General features: G+C 40.8%; 1 protein-coding gene across 5 annotated transcripts in view; it reads left to right on the top strand.

Annotated features, from left to right (window-relative positions):
• Positions 1-18,089, top strand: part of LOC138516580 (uncharacterized) — a 486,378-nt gene that overhangs the window by 458,804 nt on the left and 9,485 nt on the right. For 4 of the 5 annotated variants that reach the window (XM_069631822.1, XM_069631823.1, XM_069631826.1 and 1 more), the window contains one exon: positions 8,656-8,709. The exons of the other annotated variant lie outside the window; for it this stretch is intronic. In XM_069631822.1, coding sequence (XP_069487923.1) covers positions 8,678-8,709 — 32 coding nt within the window. In that variant the 5' untranslated portion in view covers positions 8,656-8,677. The remainder of the gene's footprint in view (positions 1-8,655; positions 8,710-18,089) is intronic. 5 annotated transcript variants of the gene reach the window in all.

Genomic DNA, 18,089 nt, shown 5'->3' with positions numbered 1-18,089 from the left:
TCTTCTTCATCACAGTCCTTGCTCCTCTTCCTCCTTTATTATAGTCATTCTACTTCATCACAGTCCTTCATTCTCATCCCTTCTCCTTCATCAGAATCCTTTCTCAAACTGCTTCTCTTTGTCATAGTCCTTCATCACAGCCCATCTCTTTCCTCACAGATCTCTAACGCAGTGGTTGTCTTTTTCACAGTCCTTGTTCTTATCAGTCTGTCTTTCATCACAGTCCTTCTTTATTACAATTTTCCTCCTTAGTTTATCCCTCATTCCAGACCTTCTGCTTAATGAGTCCTTCATCACAGTCCTACTTCTTCTCAATTTTCCTTTGTGACAGTCTTTCACACACCTTAATATGCCCCGGCATCATAGCCATTCTCCTTTGTCACAGTCATTTCAGTTTATCATAGTTCCTCTTTATGATCACAGTCCTTCTTCTCCATCACAGTTCTTACCCTTCATAGTACCCTCTTTCACCACAGTTCTTCATTACAGTCCTTCTCCTTCATCACATTCCTTCATCATGTTGTGTCTCCTAGGTCACATTCCTTCTTCTTTGTCACAGTCCTTTTCCTCCACCATCGTCCTTCTTCATTGTCATGCCTTCCCCTTTGTCGCAGCCCTTTGTCAAAGACTTTCCCCTTAGTCACAGTCCTTCACTTCATCAGCCCTTCTCCTTCTGCACAGTCCTTCTTTGTCACAGTTCTGATTTGGCAGTCCTTAATCAGAGTCCTGCTCTTTCATCAGTCCTTCACAGTACTTCACCTTCATCAAAGTCCTTCTACTATCTCGGGAGGATAGCTCAGGGGCAACGTGCTCACCTTGGAAGCAAAATGACACAGAGCAACACAGGCTCTATCCTCGGGTCTGCGCTTAGAAACCTCTGGATACTAAGCACGTTATAGATAACCTATCATAGCAAATCTACTTCGTCACAGTGCTTCTGTGTCGAGTCCTACTTAAAGCCAGTCCTCCTCTGTCATCAAAGTCTAGTCTGTTCATCAAAGTCCTTCATAACATTCATTCTCCTTTGTCAAAGTCCATGAACTTCTCTTTCATCAGACTTTCTCCTTCATCAGTCATTCTCCTTCATCAGGCCTTTTCCTTCATCACAGTCTTCCTTCATTACAGTCCATTTTCACAGCCCTTCTTAATCAAGTTCCTTTGCCACACTTCTTTTCCTTTGTCACAACCTTTAATTTCAGTCCTTCTCATTTGTCATCTTATTTCATCATAGTGATGTAGTCCTTCATCATTCGTTCTCCATTGTTACATTGCTTCTCCATTGTCATAGCTTAGTCACAGTCCTTCCCCTTTGTGACAGTCCTTTGTCACTGTTGTTCCCCTTTGTCACAGTCCTCCTCCTTCATGTTAGTCCTTCATCATAATCCGTCTCCTTCACCATAGTACTTCTCCTTTCTCAAAGTTCTTCTTCTTTGTAGTAGTCCTTTCTATTCATCCTAGTCTTATTGTGTTAGGCACAGTCTCTCAGTCAGTCACAGTATCCCTCTATTTGCCCCTCCACTTCACCAACATGTTCTTGTCTCCTCTCTCTTTCTCTCTCTCTCTCTATCTCTCTGTCTCTCTTTCTCTCTCTCTCTCTCTCTCTCTCTCTCTCTCTTTCACTGTCTCTTTCTCTCTTGCTTTGTCTCCCTTTCTCTCATTATCATTACTTTATTATGTAGCAGGATCCATTACAATATAAAACAATATATAACACAATGCAATATCATCACAGAAATATGCACCAAAATATAATGGGTATACCACAATCCATAAAATAAGACATACTAAACGCAAGCAAATAAAGAACAAATTCCATAAAACAACCCCAGATCCCTTTCTCACAACTCTCTTAATCTCTGTATTAACAAGGCCAACACTGTCATGTTAGAATGCAATGGGAAAATTGGCCACAACTTCCATTGTCTTCTCATATTTACTGTACGCACAATAAGCAACAGCATCTTTTGATGTTTTAACATTGTTTGAACTAAATGATGGACAGAACCCCTGCCACCTCCATTTTCAGTAACGTGGGCATAAGAGTAATTAGTGAACCACAGTCTCAACAGTCTTACGGTCACATTAAAATAGTCTGGCCCTAGGTGTCTTGTCCCACAAATTAACTATATACCCCAAAAGTGATGCATCCCACTCTAAGCTGCATAGTTTCCTGAACTACTTTCCAATACTTGAAGCCACAAAAGGCTGAATCCCCCACATATTCATATGTTATAATTACCAGGACAACATGGGTTACTTGTCCAGGTACACAACATCGCCACCCTCTCCACATCCCCAAATCTCTCCCTCAGTTCCCTTTGGGATTCTGCAGCAATCATAGTTGGAGCGTCCCACTGGGCTCTAAAGCCTAATTCATATCTAGTTTTCTACATCCAGGCAAGCCATGGGATCTTCATACATGTTTATATGCTTAAAATATCATTCAATGTGGATTTGTATATTCCAACCTCTGGGTTGCTCCATTGCATAAACCATAATGCAATTGGTAAGAGAACAATAGCATCAGCGATAGGGCACAGCCCAGTCTCTAGACTCAGGGGTCCATTTGGAGATCGCTTTAACAATGAAATTAGTCACCTAAAGAGAAATGTTCACCCGTAGTTCCTGTGGCACATGTTGCATAGCCCAAGACTATAGAGCCATAACCAGCCGCAGAGTCAGGCTTCCATTGACAGACATCAAGGCTCTGTGCAGTGGAATACGCCCAAACATCCTTTGGAACCTTATAAATACACCCACAGATTAACCCAATGTATTCCCACTCCTTTCCACCCTGTTTTATTATCAATGTGAACGCCCAGGTTGTCACATTGAGATACGACATTTAAACATCTGTCCGTTCCACAAAAACTCCTTTTATGGAATTTAGCTTGGCTTGTCACCATTGCTTTTGTTATGGTCTTGTTAATATACAAGTTGTCAATAAAAAATGTAACTTATTTTACAGTGATTATTTTATTACTAAGGAATGTCACTAACACAATCCCTCCTGCAAGAACAAACACTCTCCAAATGTGACCCAATAAACAATCTGTTCTTAACAGGTTATTGCTGAGTTGTCAAACATAATGAAGAGAGTCAAAATGTAGGTGGTCCACTAACTTACAAACTAGGAAGTCACCCAAAAGACTATTATTGTATTCAGAGCACAAATCCAAACAAATCCAACTGCAGAATACCTAGTTGTGTTTCACTTCTCAATTGACCTAAACATAGAAGATAAAGTTTACTTTGCTTATTCGCACAAACCTAAATACGTGTATGAGCAAAGGGGAATAGTCATTGTGTATCACATGTTAAGGTGTTTCATTTTACATTGCAATTATCAACATGAACATTATTTTTCAATAGTAGATCAAATGTATAAAGAACAAAATGGATCAGCAAAGAAGGATTGCATTCACTTCTGATCTCTGTATGACTCGGAGATTCTACTTTAAGCACCTAATTTCATGTAAAATAGCACATAACTTGACACTAACAATTATAACAATGCCAGTGAAATATTCTATTGGGCAGTACAAGAGAACATTATATCAGAGCATACTTATATTGTATTGATAACTGAGAACATGTAAGGAAATTCATGTGGCTTCAATTTATTTTTTGGAATTAAAGGGTTTCCTATTCAGAACACATGAACAGAAATGTGAAGGTTGTCAGGTTGTGAATAAGTGAAACGTAAATGGGTTTGCTTTCTTTTTGAAAGGAGAGAGGTGTGTAGTAAACAAACCATCATGAAAGACAGGTTTCTAAAATGGAATTTCCTATCAAACTCCCCCACCACTATAATTGAACTCTGGGAAAAATATTTTATTTCATGACATTTAATTACAGAATAGCTGTTTCAATGTGTCAATCATTTGAATTCCTTTGGCAGATCTGTGCTATCACATGCATCAGCAGCCACATATCCCATGGATGCTACTTTCATTCTAAAACCAACTCAGTGAATTAGTATTTAATTGTATCTGGGGAGAGAAATAACCCCACCTCATGTTCATATAATTAAATTGCTAAGGAATGCAATACTTTAAATGCACAATGGGGCAGGAGTTCACCTACACTTTTAGTTGTTGAATTTGGTCTTGTGAGAAGCACTCAGACTATGTGGAAGATGTCTCGTGGCCCAACTGGCTTGCACTGTCTTACTTGAAATGGACAGGCACAAGACTTCCAGGCAATCTGGCTCTCCCCAGATCTTTGAACTCCAGATAGCAGTATGTCTCTGAACTCTGGTTCGCCTCTGTCTTATTTGGCCAAATCCTCTTGCACCCAGTCCTTCCTACAAATGTTGGTGTAGATTTATCTCAGCCAAATGATATAAGTTGGCAGGAAGCAGGAACATGATCAAGTCCCCTTCATCCATTGAAACATGAGTAAAATGACTATTTGAATTGATGACCTCTGTGATTGGTTACCTTCAATAATGCACACCCAAACAGACAATCGTCCTTGCTTCCATTGGACCATTGACCGTGTTTTGTCATTAGAGGCAAGTGTCAGTTGAAAACTAAATCCCTCCCTTGGAGTGGGAAACTTTGCTTCACTGAATTATTCTTTTTTTACATATAACTCCTTATGTAAATACAATGGAATTAGTCAAATAAAATAGTTTGATTAGTGAGACTGTGTTGGGTCTTATTGCATAACTTGTGTTCCTGTTATTTTGAGCAAAGTGGTGTTCTTAATATATGTGAATTATGCAAACAGCACATATTTTAGGATATAATTTTCACCCGATCAAGCTAATTTCAGAACTATATATCAGACCCACCAGCATGACATGTCAGATTTTGCCTTTCACACTGCCTCTTTCCTGCAATGGGCCAATCTCACACATTCTAGTCAAAAACTGTGCTCAGAAATGCTGCAAGAAATACACCATTTTACATTTCCTGATGGAATATCATAGAGGGTCTGTTTAAGGAGACGAATAACTCAAAGGTTAGAGAAACAAATATACTTCAATTGAGGAATATCCATGTACATTTTTAAAATGAGATTCTGCTATAAATTTGAACATTTGGAATCTTGTTTTCATATGTAAAGGTTGGTCACTTATCTGTTATCAACCATCTGTCTTTGAAAGTTAATTTAACTTGACAGATGACTGATTAATGATTTCATCCGTCATTTGTTGGTTAAGCAATGTGTGTAAACACAAAATGTGCACAATATATTCTTTGAACGTAATGGATCTATGTCAAAGGCTGATATATCCTCCTGGCCAATTAATTCATAAAAGCAACATCTTCCCAGTGAATCACCATTTTTCAAAGCAAGGGTTTTCTGGATTTAGTATTGTGAATAAGAGTACATGATTGTGGTCACTTATTGAATTTAGTAGATGCATTTCCCTGTATTGTTTCGCTTTTTAGAAGTAGACACCGCACATTAGTGAACAGAGCTGTTCAATCCAGACATTGCTGTAATGAACACGTTAATGAGTGCCTGGAAATTCTTGATTTACTAAGAGCTTATTAATGTATGGTGTGTAAGAAGAAAGTAGGTCTCAATTTAGCTGAAGTTCCCTGGTTTCAGATTTACATGAACACATGAAGTCCAGTGAGATGAATGCATAATATTATATCAACTACTCAATCATTTACCTGCAGATCAATTTAAAAAAAAACAATTTTAATTAATAAAATCAATCCAGTCAATATAGACACACATTCTAATTAACATGACCATTGTATTTCTTTAGCCACACTGTAAGTTACAAAATTATGTTTCAAATTTGGTATGTATGTATAATGTCACTACATTAACTACCAGCTTCTTGCGAATATAGTAATTACAAAAGGCACCTAGTTGCTCATCCTTTGCTACCCTATGTGGTTAAGACCATATAGTAAACAAACTGTTAGGGGTAACACTTTTCTGCTGTACATACACCGTTTGCATCCCGAATAAGTTGTATTTATATTTGTTTTGTATTTATTAAGCGCTTTACGCCAACGCGTGTGTTGTAAACTTGATGATGCCATGCTGGATGGTACAGAAATCAAAAGCATTTTATGGTTCTTCGTAGCAGGCTTTGTAAGCAGCTGGCTTTGTGCCTCAACTGTTTTTTAAACATTTTTAGAAGTATTTAATTAGCCAGCCGAGGCTAACAGCTCACTTAATAAAAGACAAGTGATGACCATCACATCAGCTGGAATTTTCTTTGAGGTCGCCCATTCGTTCTGGAGCCCTTGCAGGTTCAGGCCTAGAAACGTTGCAGCGAACGCCCTTTACAACTGTGAGGGACCGGCCACTAACTGCTTTCAACAAGAACACTCTGAGGTTGCCGTTGAAATATGTGGCCAACAGTCTGGTCCCGCATTAGACATAATCACCTACTTGGACTAACGATGCATGGAAGGTTCTCCTCTTGAACTTCCTAGTCCATGGCAATAAGAAGTGGGGTAAAGTATATTCCCCATGACAATGCTGGTGATTAAATGTCTGATTTCACCAGAGTTTTTTTAGAAGAGTGTCCTGAAGAAAGTGGTCATATCCACACCTGTACCACTGAAACCGGTAGACAGTGGTTGTGACATGGTGGAGGCGAAAATAAACCTACCTACACTCTGAACAACCCTCTTTTTTAGCTCACCCATACTCTGTCTAGTATCAAGCACCGAAGGACAGATGATGTGGGTCTGTATATGTTTGTCTTCGTCTTAGAAGTTCATCTAGATAGGTAGTGCTAGCCACTCTTTTTGGCATAACCTTTCTAGTTTGAGCTATCTGATCTTAACCTAATTTACCCCAGGACTACTCGGCCTGTCTACGGGATATTAAATTATTATGTGCCAATAGTAGAAGGTTGAGATTTTGCCATAGGTGTTACTTTTTTAACACTTCTTTTCTTACCCTCACCCATTTGGGTGCCAGTGACCTGTACAGACAAGGATGTAACAATGATCAGATTGTCAGTTTATTTAAAAATGATTTCTCTTTACCTTCTTTTCCTGTCCCTTTTAGATAAGCGGCCCATCAGCGCTTTCTAGCAATACTCTGGGACTAGGCAGGGAGAGTGAGCAATACGATCTATCCTTCTGTCTTCAACAACAACGTTGTAACTCCCAGGCCCCCTTCTTGGGGTTTTTTGGTATATGGAACATTTACTGCGTTGTAGAAAAATTATACCTGAGTGGCATCAAAGGTGGCTTTAAACATAAATGCTACTCCTCCATCTTGGGATTCACTACAATCTGCAAAAAGGCATGCAAACACAGCGGATTCGTGGCTGCCCATTGAGGACCAAAAGAATCCTACACCCATGCATTGTAGAGGTAATCGCGATCAGAGTTAGAGAGAATGCCATAGATTTCCAGGGATTGTTTAGGAAGGGTAAAAAGAAACTTGGGTGATACACTGACCAGCGCACGTGTGTTTCTCCCACTCCGGGGAATGTTTTGGACTGTCCAGGCTGGATCACATGCAGAATAAATTTACCAGTTTATATAAAGGTATTTTCAACGTACACATACCCCTGATAATTACTTCTTAACAGAAGCGTGAAACACATCTTGGCTACATTTTATTTTTCACAAAAAGATTCACATGTAATCATTAAATATCATGTGAAGGCTATATAAGCATGTCTGTAGTAAATGCTGCAAAGAAAATCCCCATGTCCCAAGAAGTATTTAACGAACGAGAGTTAATCAGAAGAGTGGAAGGAGGGGGTAATAGGGACTGGGTATTTAAGGTTGTGTGGGGGCGGGATCCAAGGAAGAAAGAAGGAGTCCTGGTCAGGAGAAGGAAATTAATGGGCATGCGGGCATTTCTAGAGTCAGGAATGGTCAATATGGTGGCAAAAAATATGGTGGGCTGAGAACGTACGCAGCCCTATTTTGAAGTCTGTGAATGGAGGAATGTGACAAAGTGGTGCCTGTCTGGGTTTTCTTGCTGTGACGTGCAGGTGCATGAGTAACGTGGCAACTGGGAGCTGACCTACTCATCACTGGACATAGATGGGGTGCATCAAGAAAGATTCTGACATGTCGCGCGGCGTGCCCACTATGCCCTTCCGAAGGGTGCACGCAGTGTGTGTCTTCACTCTTACGGGCTGAGGGAGGTCATCAGAGCAGATTAAGCCAATGACGGACATCTTGAATGGTAAGAAAGGTGACAAGCTAACAACAAAATCCAGGGGGAGGAGAAACAGGGCCCAGGCACACTCCTCCTCGGGAGCCTCAAAGACCAAAGATAAAAGTGAAATAAACCAGAAGAGGTATCAAGGCAAGAAAAGCAAGATAAATCTATGTAAAAGCAAGGTATCACTGCTAATTAAGTGCAACCATACATACGATTATCAAAAGAAAATACTTGCCAGACTATGACACTGCCAGCAGAAATCTACCCATTGCTAGTAGGCCCTGTGTGCAGGCACACAGTGCTTTCAGTCATAAGGTCTGAAGGAAGTCTGACTTAAGCTAAACAAAGTCATCGTTTTTCATTCCCTGTCATTTCTCACTCTATGCTTAGACAAAAGAAAATTCAAATTAATAGTACTTTTAAATCTTGCTGACCTCCGTTCATTTGGTGTTTGCACTGTCTAGTCCAAATCGCAGCGGTATATCACGAAAATCATGTAATTAATCTGTGACTCTCTTGTCACCTCTCTGTTTCTTACAGATAGCACCAAAGAGGAATCCAGATGGGGTGCAGATGTTGTCGAATGATACAATGGTAAGGTAGTGCAGAGAAGAAACTGTGCCTATCAGGGCTTGATTTGTAAAAAGAATAAGTGCAGGGGCTGAAATATTTTCTAACACGGCCATGACACGTCAGGATGGGCAGCTCCCCGCCCACTTTTGCCAACACCCACGTCTGCTCCCCATGCTGTCAACATATATGGTTTAAAGCTGCAACTCCCACCAGCTTAGTGTGGTTGATAGTTGTACTCGCTACGGCAGATATGTGATTTACAAATGCCAATCTACCTGCACATAAAATAACATACTTGTTGTGTCTTGACATGAGACAGAGGTTTAAGCGTGTCTTAAAACATAACCATCATTTACATTTTGCTCTAATTCTAAAGGTGTTTAATGTGTAACTGGCAGTTAAAATAATAAAGTTGCCAAAGCACCAGATCGTAATCAAAAAGAGTCTGAGACAATAGGTGCTGGGGCTCAGAAATAAGTGGCAGAGCTGAGCCCTGGCAAACACCCCCACAAATTAAGCCCTGGTGCCTATACCTTTTCCTTACTTAGCGTTCTTGGTTTGCATGCATACATTTGGGACAGCAGGCATCAAGGGACCTAGAGAAGGAAGAGGAAAGGGCAATGCCTTTCTCTCATATCCAACTCATCTGTGCCTATCATCTGCAAAACTCAGGAAATAGGTCCTTTTGCACTGCCTGTCAAATATTTATGGGTCTGCCTTTTTATATTATTTTTCACTTATTTATGTAGTTTCCTATATTGTAGAGCAGGACTCCACCGGTCACCTGAGTGCTGTACAGATATTTGAAAGAAAATGCCGTAAAACATTAAAACATTAACTTTATTGATAAGATATCATAAGCCACTGGTTTGTTTCAACAGATCTATTAGTCATGCCCATTAAATTACAACAGATATATTTACGGAGGAATGAGTTTCCATGCAATGTGGTAAATACACCAATACATGTTTGATTCCCTGTATCAAATCAAGAGGTGTATGGGTGGTGCTCTAATTTGGGAAAAGGGTGAACAACTAACTAGATCTGGTGAGAGATACAGACTCATTATGAGTTTCCAGTAAAAACACATCTGTAAACTTTGTATGTGGAAATTACTGTTACTGTGTGTGGTAATCTGAGGCACACCTCACTATTTAGGTATTGCCCACTCACTTTCCTTTCTCCTCCTGCATCCTGCAAAGCAGAGCTTTTGTCTTGTCTGGAGAAGAGTTTTGATAATAAAGGTCTATCTAGCATAGTTTGAAATGAATGCCCAGTCTTTTCTATTTTCTCTTTTCCTTGTTAGCTTACATGTTTTCCTATGAATGATGAAAGATGTATTCTGATATGGTGATTGACTTAATGGACTTCTTCAAATGTATGTATTTCACCCAAAGAGGCTAGTTCATTCATTTCTAAAAATCATTGGGTTTATTTGTTGTTTGCCATCCCTGAGGTGTTTTTTATCTATTTTAGCTTGAATTCGGATTTTCCCCATTAATTCCTTCTCTTTTGCAAGCTTTTGCAAAAGAAGGACTTAGTTTTACAGGCATCCATCGTCCACAATCCCTTTGTGACATCCAGGAATCATATAGGCACAGGAAGTCACCTGACCCCTCTCCCCTTCATCCCTCCTCCCAAGTCCTGGAAGGCAGAGCCAAAAAGATCAGTGTTTTTGTCGTGTCTGGAAAAGTTTGGTTTTACAAGGAACTGTTTGTTTCCCATCCCTGAGGTATTTTGATCTGTTTTAGCTTGCATTCTGATTATTCCTGCCCTCTTTTAAGGTTTTTAAACAGCAAGGATTGTGTTGTTAGCTGTATTGGAATTGTTCCCTTCTCTCTTTTCAGCCTTTGCTTTTCAGGCAGCCATCGTCCACAATCCCTTTTTGAAATGTAGGACTCCTTTGGGCCCAGGAGGCCACCTGACCCACCTGACCCATCCCCAGTCCATTTCTATAGTTAGTCTAGGGCAATTTGCGAAGGTCATAGGCTAAAGGTGCCTCATGCTTGCCTGTTCGCATGGTGCCCAAGCGCCACAACAACTCCTGTTCCCGACTTCTGCTGCAATCATGTAAGGGACAGAGACCATTTATACCTGGTGTGTGCTAACCCCATCCATTCACTACTTTAATAGTCGGTCAAATTAATATGTTACCACTTTGATAATTTACCACTATGATATTTTGCTGCTTTGATTACAAGCCATTTTGTGATTCTCCCACTTTGATAGTCTGTCATTGGCCCTCATTACAACTCAGGCGTTAAGGGTTTAACGGCGCCGTCGGTGCCGTTAACCCTTAACGCCTGATTACAAGTGTCCCTTTGCGGGTTGATGTTTAACGCCTGCTTTTAGCAGGCGTTAGAAATCCAACCCGCAAAGGGACTTTGGAGCTAATTACGGCACCGTAATTTACGGTGCCGTAATTAGCGCCTTCCCCATTCCCATTATGCCCTATGGGGGCAAAAATGGGAATGGGGAAGGGCAAATGGTGAATGGGGAATTACCGCCCCACTCATCTTGGAATGGGGCGGTAATTCCGCCATCCACCATGGCGGAATCGTAACCTTAGCGGCATGGACCATGGTGCTAATAGCACCATGGTCCTCCGCCAAGGTTGTAATGAGGGCCATTGTGATATCTTGACACTTTGCTGATTTACTGCTATGATATTTTTCAACTCGCACTTTGACAGCATTCAGGCGCAAAATAATTAAGACCCCTCCAGCAGCAGTAAAGTCCAAACCGCACAGAAACCCTCAGATTATGTGATAACCACAATTACTGAATGCTATAGTTCAGACTGAAATTCTGCCTAACTCCTAATGAGGTCCTTAAGTGTTCTTTCACAATCTTGCAATGTTTTGGGAATCTTTCCCACCATTGCTTTTTATATATGCCATCCTTTGTATTTAAGTGGAAGTGTTCACATTTTAAACATTGACATTTGGACAGGGTAGTTTAAATGATTTAGGTTAAATAATTGGATTTTCATCACATGGAAGTATAAGCACCAGTACTTTATTGAGTCTTCCTAGGATTTATACCAGTGGCATTTACTCCTATTTCCCCACTCAAATAAGTGAAAATTGGTATACAATTTCTCATTCAAGTCATTCTTTATAATATGTTGGCATTAACCCCAACGCTTGATAATAAAGGTCTATCTAGCATAGTTTGAAATGAATGCCCAGTCTTTTCTATTTTCCCTTTTCCTTGTTAGCTTACATGTTTTCCTATGAATGATGAAAGATGTATTCTGATATGGTGATTGACTTAATGGACTTCTTCAAAATTATGTATTTCACCCAAAGAGGCTAGTTCTTATAACAAGTGTGCATTCATTTCTAAAAATCATTGGGTTTATTTGTTGAAAACTTTGAGTTCATAGATGTTTCTGAACAACTGTGTACTGCAACCATCTGAGGTTCTATAACAATATTGAAGAGCTACCACGTTTCAAGCCTTTCTTTTTTTAAAGAAGCTTGAATGCACATTTGTGCATACATTAATTGGGGCCTTTGGCATAGTTATGATGTTGAATAAGACATTAATTGGTCTTTCATTGTCTGTCAAAGAATGCTGAAAGGAGTCCTCTTAGATTCACCGCCCAGTAGCACAGTCCAATATCAGGGATATCCAATATCCCCCTTTTCAGTTACAGCCTACTAAATTCGCTCTAAGCGATACCCAATTGTTTGTACGATCATATAAATCTATTATGCTGAATTGGAGCTGTTTAGTAATTAAGACTGGCACTGGTCCGTTACTATTTCCTTGGGATAACCGACCTTGGAGAAGTACGGTAGATGATGTTTAAGGATCTGCTGGGTGGTATTATTTCACATTGGGAATGCCTCGGGATATGGGGTTGAATAATCCATGATCACAAGGACATATTTATTTCCCAATCTGGAGGTTTCTACTGGTACAATTATGTCCATACCAATTCTGGAAATGGAGACTTCTATAATCCGCAACGGATTTAGAGGCGCAGGCGATGGGATGTGCGTGCTGGTCTCTTGACATTTCACAGGTTTGGATGAAAGTTTTTACATCGGCGTGGAAGCCTGGCCAGTAAAACTTTACACTAATGTGTGCCTGGGTTTTAGAGTGTCCTAAATTCTCCCTGGTAAAATGGGGAATGTGTGATCCAGTACAACCTTTTGATGGCTTTTGGGTATCACCAATTGTGTTATTACTACACCGTCTGGAGAGGTTTCTTTTCTATAAAGCAGTCCTTATTTTATAAAGAAAAAAGGACTCCCATTCTCTAAGCCTTCTTCTTCTGTTACTGCTTGTAAAAACACTTCAGCGAGAACTGGATCATTTCGCTGGGCGAAGGCCAAGTCTGGGTAGATGGTGGATTCCTCTCCCTTCCTTTCTTCAACGTCATTTGACTCATCGGCCTCGGCTTCCCCAAAGCCTAAGTTACCTCTTTCTGTTTTATCTGGTTCACTTTCTTTAAACTGAGGAAATAGAGCTCTTTCCAAAATCCCCTGGGCAATTTGATCTCCCTGACCTACCTCAAAAGGGATCTCATCATGGTTTTGTAAGATAACCTTCACATCTCCCCTAAAGTTGAGATCAATAATGCCTGCTAAGACGTCTATCCTGAACTTCCACGTTAAGCCAGATTTTGGGGCTAATCCAATGTAACACCCCTGATGGGGTATCAAAACCAAGTCTGTGGGAATCATTCCTCTCTTCCGAGGGGGAATGGTAGCTTCCCATCTGCTACAGCTGTCAAACCCTATTGATTCCTTGGTGACGATGGAAGGGCTACAGGGTCTCTGACTAAGTTTTTGAAATTGTAGGGTTCCCCAATTAGTTTCAATTGAGTCACATCCCACCTCTGACACCATATATAAGGAACTCATTGTGGCAACAGTAAAGACAGACACAAGTGATCACAGGTCAAAGGAGTTTATTGAACTATTAATGCAGGGTGGAAAAACACCTAAGCTAAACCTAAATCAAAGATGGGGGCAAGCGTCAACCATCTAATGAAAATTAAGGCAAAATGTCGTGTCAAAATTAAAGGGCCTATACTAAGAAAAATAAAATAAAATAGAAGACTATTGCTTGCTTTTAAAAGATCAATTTAGCCTTTGGCTACTTTTCGTTCAACTTGAAACACTTGTGTATTGGCACGTTATAAATGCCATATCATATCATAACACAGTTTGTTTTCTTATCGACTCACTGGCTGTGATGAACAGCTTGGCTTTCTTCCTCCTTGGAGTCAAGGTTGGTACGACAGAGACAATCGTCTCTCCCCAGCTTGGTAATCAGTGGAGGAAGGTCTTGTGTACCATTGACATCTGCTGCAGCACACTTCGGCTACTGTTCGCGGACTTATCATCCCCTCTGCAGAGGTTCCACAGGCCTTTGTCAGAAAGGGCAATGTCGACTCTCTCCTTGTCACTCTCTCGGTCTGCGACGTCTTTCTCCTCCTCTTGAACTGCCGGGCTGAGGTAGCTCTTATGTTGTACGATCTGCCTTGCTCGTACTGTGCTCTTGTGCTACTCCTTTTATCCATGTGGGGAATGGAAAGAGCCGTCAGGTGTGCGTGATTCTGGACTATTGCCTGACTTTTCCTGACCCTGGTATTGGGACACGTCAGGTAAACAACCCTGCTGTTGGTCAGTTGTCTTTCGTGTTGTGTGAAAGTGTTTGTGTGAAAAGGGGGGGCAGTGTTTTGGAATATCCTATGTGGTAGGATGGGGAAAAGGTGTTGAAATAAGAAGGGAGATACGGCATCTCGCCCATCGATGTCCCGCTCCCACTCCCCAAGGGACCCCATCCAGGTGATTGTCCCTCACTGGTCCACCCCCAGGAACTGATCCAATAGCGATGGCTGTGTGCTGGCCATCTGTATGACGAATCCCTGGGGACTAGTTAGGGAGACACCTTCAGGTGTCTCACAGTGCATAGCAGAAGGATGTCTGTTTTCTGTTTCTTTGCGTCTCCCATATATTAGATTCTAGTATGGTGATGATGTGGCTTCTATTGCCTCCAAGGCCATCAGATATGTTGAGAAATGTTTTATTTCATTCATATTGTAGGGCCAGAGCCCAAATCAATCTACTGTGTGACAGGTGACATCCACTTAATGGTTCCGAGCTGAAGACGAGGGCGACTAACGACAGGTGAAGTTCTCCTACTACACAACGGAGATCAATGTTAAGGGCACTAATGCTATTAAAGCTTCTGCAGGTGGAGAAAAGGGAAGCCTCACTTGGGGCCCCCTGTGATAAAGCTTGTCCATTGCCCAGTGTGTACACAACACAAAGGGAAGCTTGTAATGGAACCTTTATAGGAGGTTAAAAAATCCAGAACTAGCTTGCTGTTTGGCTAGAGAGCTAGAAACAGCGAGATGCACAATGTAGACATATGCAATGCTATTGGTGGATAGCCTGCATCCTACACTTCCTGAATGTCTAAAGTAAAGAGAACATGTTCTGTTTAAATGATATTGCCCAGGGCTGTGGGCAATATGGTTTCATGAAGACATATATTTCAGAGAGAATGAGTTGTTCTTTGGTAGTTCAGCTGGCTTCTACTTCCATGGTTTTTATTTATTGTTTCTCTTAATACAACATCTGATTTGATTGGTATTCTTGTTCCTAGCGTTAACACCATTTTCCTTCCATGTCTAATGTATCTATGTCTTTGTTATTTAGTTGAGTGAGAGACACGTTATATCCTAAACTGCCCAGAAGTCTGGATGTATCTTGTCTTTTCTCATTGATAATAACAGTTCTTAATTGGAGGAAGGTTACAGAAATAGCTGATGTTTTTTTGTTTCAGTACATGGCCATTCAATCAATATATGGCTTACTCTTCTTCCTAAACCTTTAATGTCTTTGTTCATCTACAGGAATGTTTCTAAGCAAACCTTCAGTCTCACTTTAGACAGGAAGACATCTGTCAGCTGAGCTACATGGCTGCTTAGCAGCTTAGACTTTTTAAGTTGAGATAAAGTATCTTTGAATAGGGGTCCTGAAGTGGGGAAACCGCCTCCATAGAGAGCTCCCTAAGCCTCAAGGAAAGTTGCAGAACTGCATTGAGGATTTGATTACAAGGATAAACTGACCAGCACACATATCTATGGACAGAGTAATGGATGAGCCCTGGTGAAATGAGAGAACTGGTGTAAACAGAAACAATCACCTCCAACTATAATTGCATTTTCCCATTGTTTTACAATCAAAATATCAAGAAGTCTTTTCAAGATTTAAAAATGATGCAAACTAAAAACATACACATATATCAAGGAAATCATAGATGGTGTGAGTTCTTGTCCCAGAGTTAGTGGGAGAAGAAAAATCACTTCACTGTTGGCGAATACAAGACCGCAAACACCAGTAAGCAAAAAACAACTCACTCGATTTCAGTTTGTTTAAAAACAAAATCAGCAGAGAGGTACACATTGAGAGATAGCAGGAAAGTCTTGAGCGGCCCTCGTTATTGACCCTGATGGTTCTTGCCAGTGGCAGAGGTGCAGTGTCCTTATAGGGTGTGAAGCAATGATACCAACAAGGGATGAGTGGCTTTTATTTATTTTTATTTTTCATTTTATTGTTATAACATGCTAAATTACAACATAGTTGTTTCAATGCAGGGCGCACTGAGACCTCTGTGGAGATCCTAGTAGAGCGACATTTAGAAACATTGTAGAAGGAAGGAAAAAGCAATACGGAAGCCACTTCTGGAGGTATTGAGGGAAGTGGCAACAGAAGTACCTTCACATTTGGAGGCATGGGGTATGAGGGCCCTGGTGGTCCAGACAGCTTTGGGATGGAATTCGGAATATGAAAACGTTTTAAAAAGCTTAGAGGAACAGAGGGGAAGGAGGAAAAGCTTAAGAGTGTGCCTACTATTAGGAGCTAAAATATGGACTAAAACAAGAAACTAACACAGGAGCCCAGTTAGTGTGGGTTAGGCATGTTTTGTTATGTGACAGTTTCTTGAGAGGCCACCCTCAACACAGGAAGTTCCTTCGCTCCCCAATCAAGGTATCACACAACAAAATATTTAACATCAATTCTTTATTAAGCCCTATTTCCGATTCATATCATGGCCTTTGGATCCCTCCTCCTGGGATACCAATGAGCCAAGAACCAGGCTGTTGTATAGGAAATATATTTGTATTTATTTGGATTATAGGTAATAGAGATCACACTAAACTACACACGCCACATTCTTTGTGGCACGCAATTAAACCTCTTGATACATAAATAAATCATACAAGTTGGTTAGGCAAAACACAAATCACAATATTTACTTTATCACAATTTCAATTCAAGAAATAATCAACACTGGTCAATAAATAAAATCAATGTACACATGCACTGCTGTGCAATTTCGATTTTCCTGCATGCTTAAAAAGGGTAGCAGTTTGGTTTACAGATATGTACAAATGCATATGGCAATTATTATTTCACCCACAATTTTCCTTTAAATTAAACACAGGGTTTGGGAAGTCAGACAGAAAAACTAGGATATTCAGGAATTTTGGATTTCAGACTCCCTCCACTTAAATACCTGTGTTGGGGAAACTGGGCAGAAAAATGTAATTTTAGTTTAGGGACCAGAACACCCCTCTTCCTTAAAGAAATCAGGGTCACAGGACAAATAGGGTTACCCAATTAAATTACAGGCTATGGTTTTCAACGTACACTGGGAATGAATTTTGTTCCGAATGTTAACAAAAATCACCCCAGAGTGTTTTGCTGAATGGGAATTAATTTAATCATATTCATGTCGAATAGGTTAAGGCTTTACACACCCCCCCCACACCCACCATAAAGGGAAAGGATTTAAGGCAAGCAGATTCTCCGACCTTTTGGTTTCAAATGGCTCAATTCTAGTTGCACACGGCAGGGATCTGGTCACACCACTCTCAAGGATGGTCCGCAGCTCTTCCACATAGGGCCCAGTAGGCTTTTAGGCCTCCCAGCAATAGACAGCTCCACCCAAATGCAATTTCAGCATCCACGGAAGTGCTTCGGAAGTGCTGTTTGGGCCGACACTGTGCCGGACTCTTATTTTTCCTGACGGATTCTCTGGCCCCCTTCACCTCTTAACCAGGAAGCAGCTACATAAGAGGGAATTTGCGCACATCCGCACATGCACACCCACGGAAGTGCTCCGGAAGTGCTGTTTGGCTGTTTGCTGGGTGCAGGGGCGAGGGGTTAGAGCTAGGTGTGTCGGGAACCCTGTCTGTCTGTGTTGCGAGGTGTGTCGCTATCTTGACAGATAGGTGAGAGACGTGTGATAGAGGTGGCACGTTCTATTTTTATTTTCTAAAACAGTCATACCTACGGAGAAAGCTCTCTAAATATGACTAGTGATTCCATGCTAATACAGAGGGGGCTGAAGGAGGAGGAGGAGGAGGT

The sequence above is a fragment of the Ambystoma mexicanum genome, chromosome 6q (assembly GCF_040938575.1).
Source record: "Ambystoma mexicanum isolate Mex_15411 chromosome 6q, UKY_AmexF1_1, whole genome shotgun sequence".
In the NCBI taxonomy this organism is placed as follows: Eukaryota; Metazoa; Chordata; class Amphibia; order Caudata; family Ambystomatidae; genus Ambystoma; species Ambystoma mexicanum.
The sequence above is the reverse complement of the archived record's forward strand: the minus strand, read 5'-3'. Positions and strand labels throughout refer to the sequence as shown.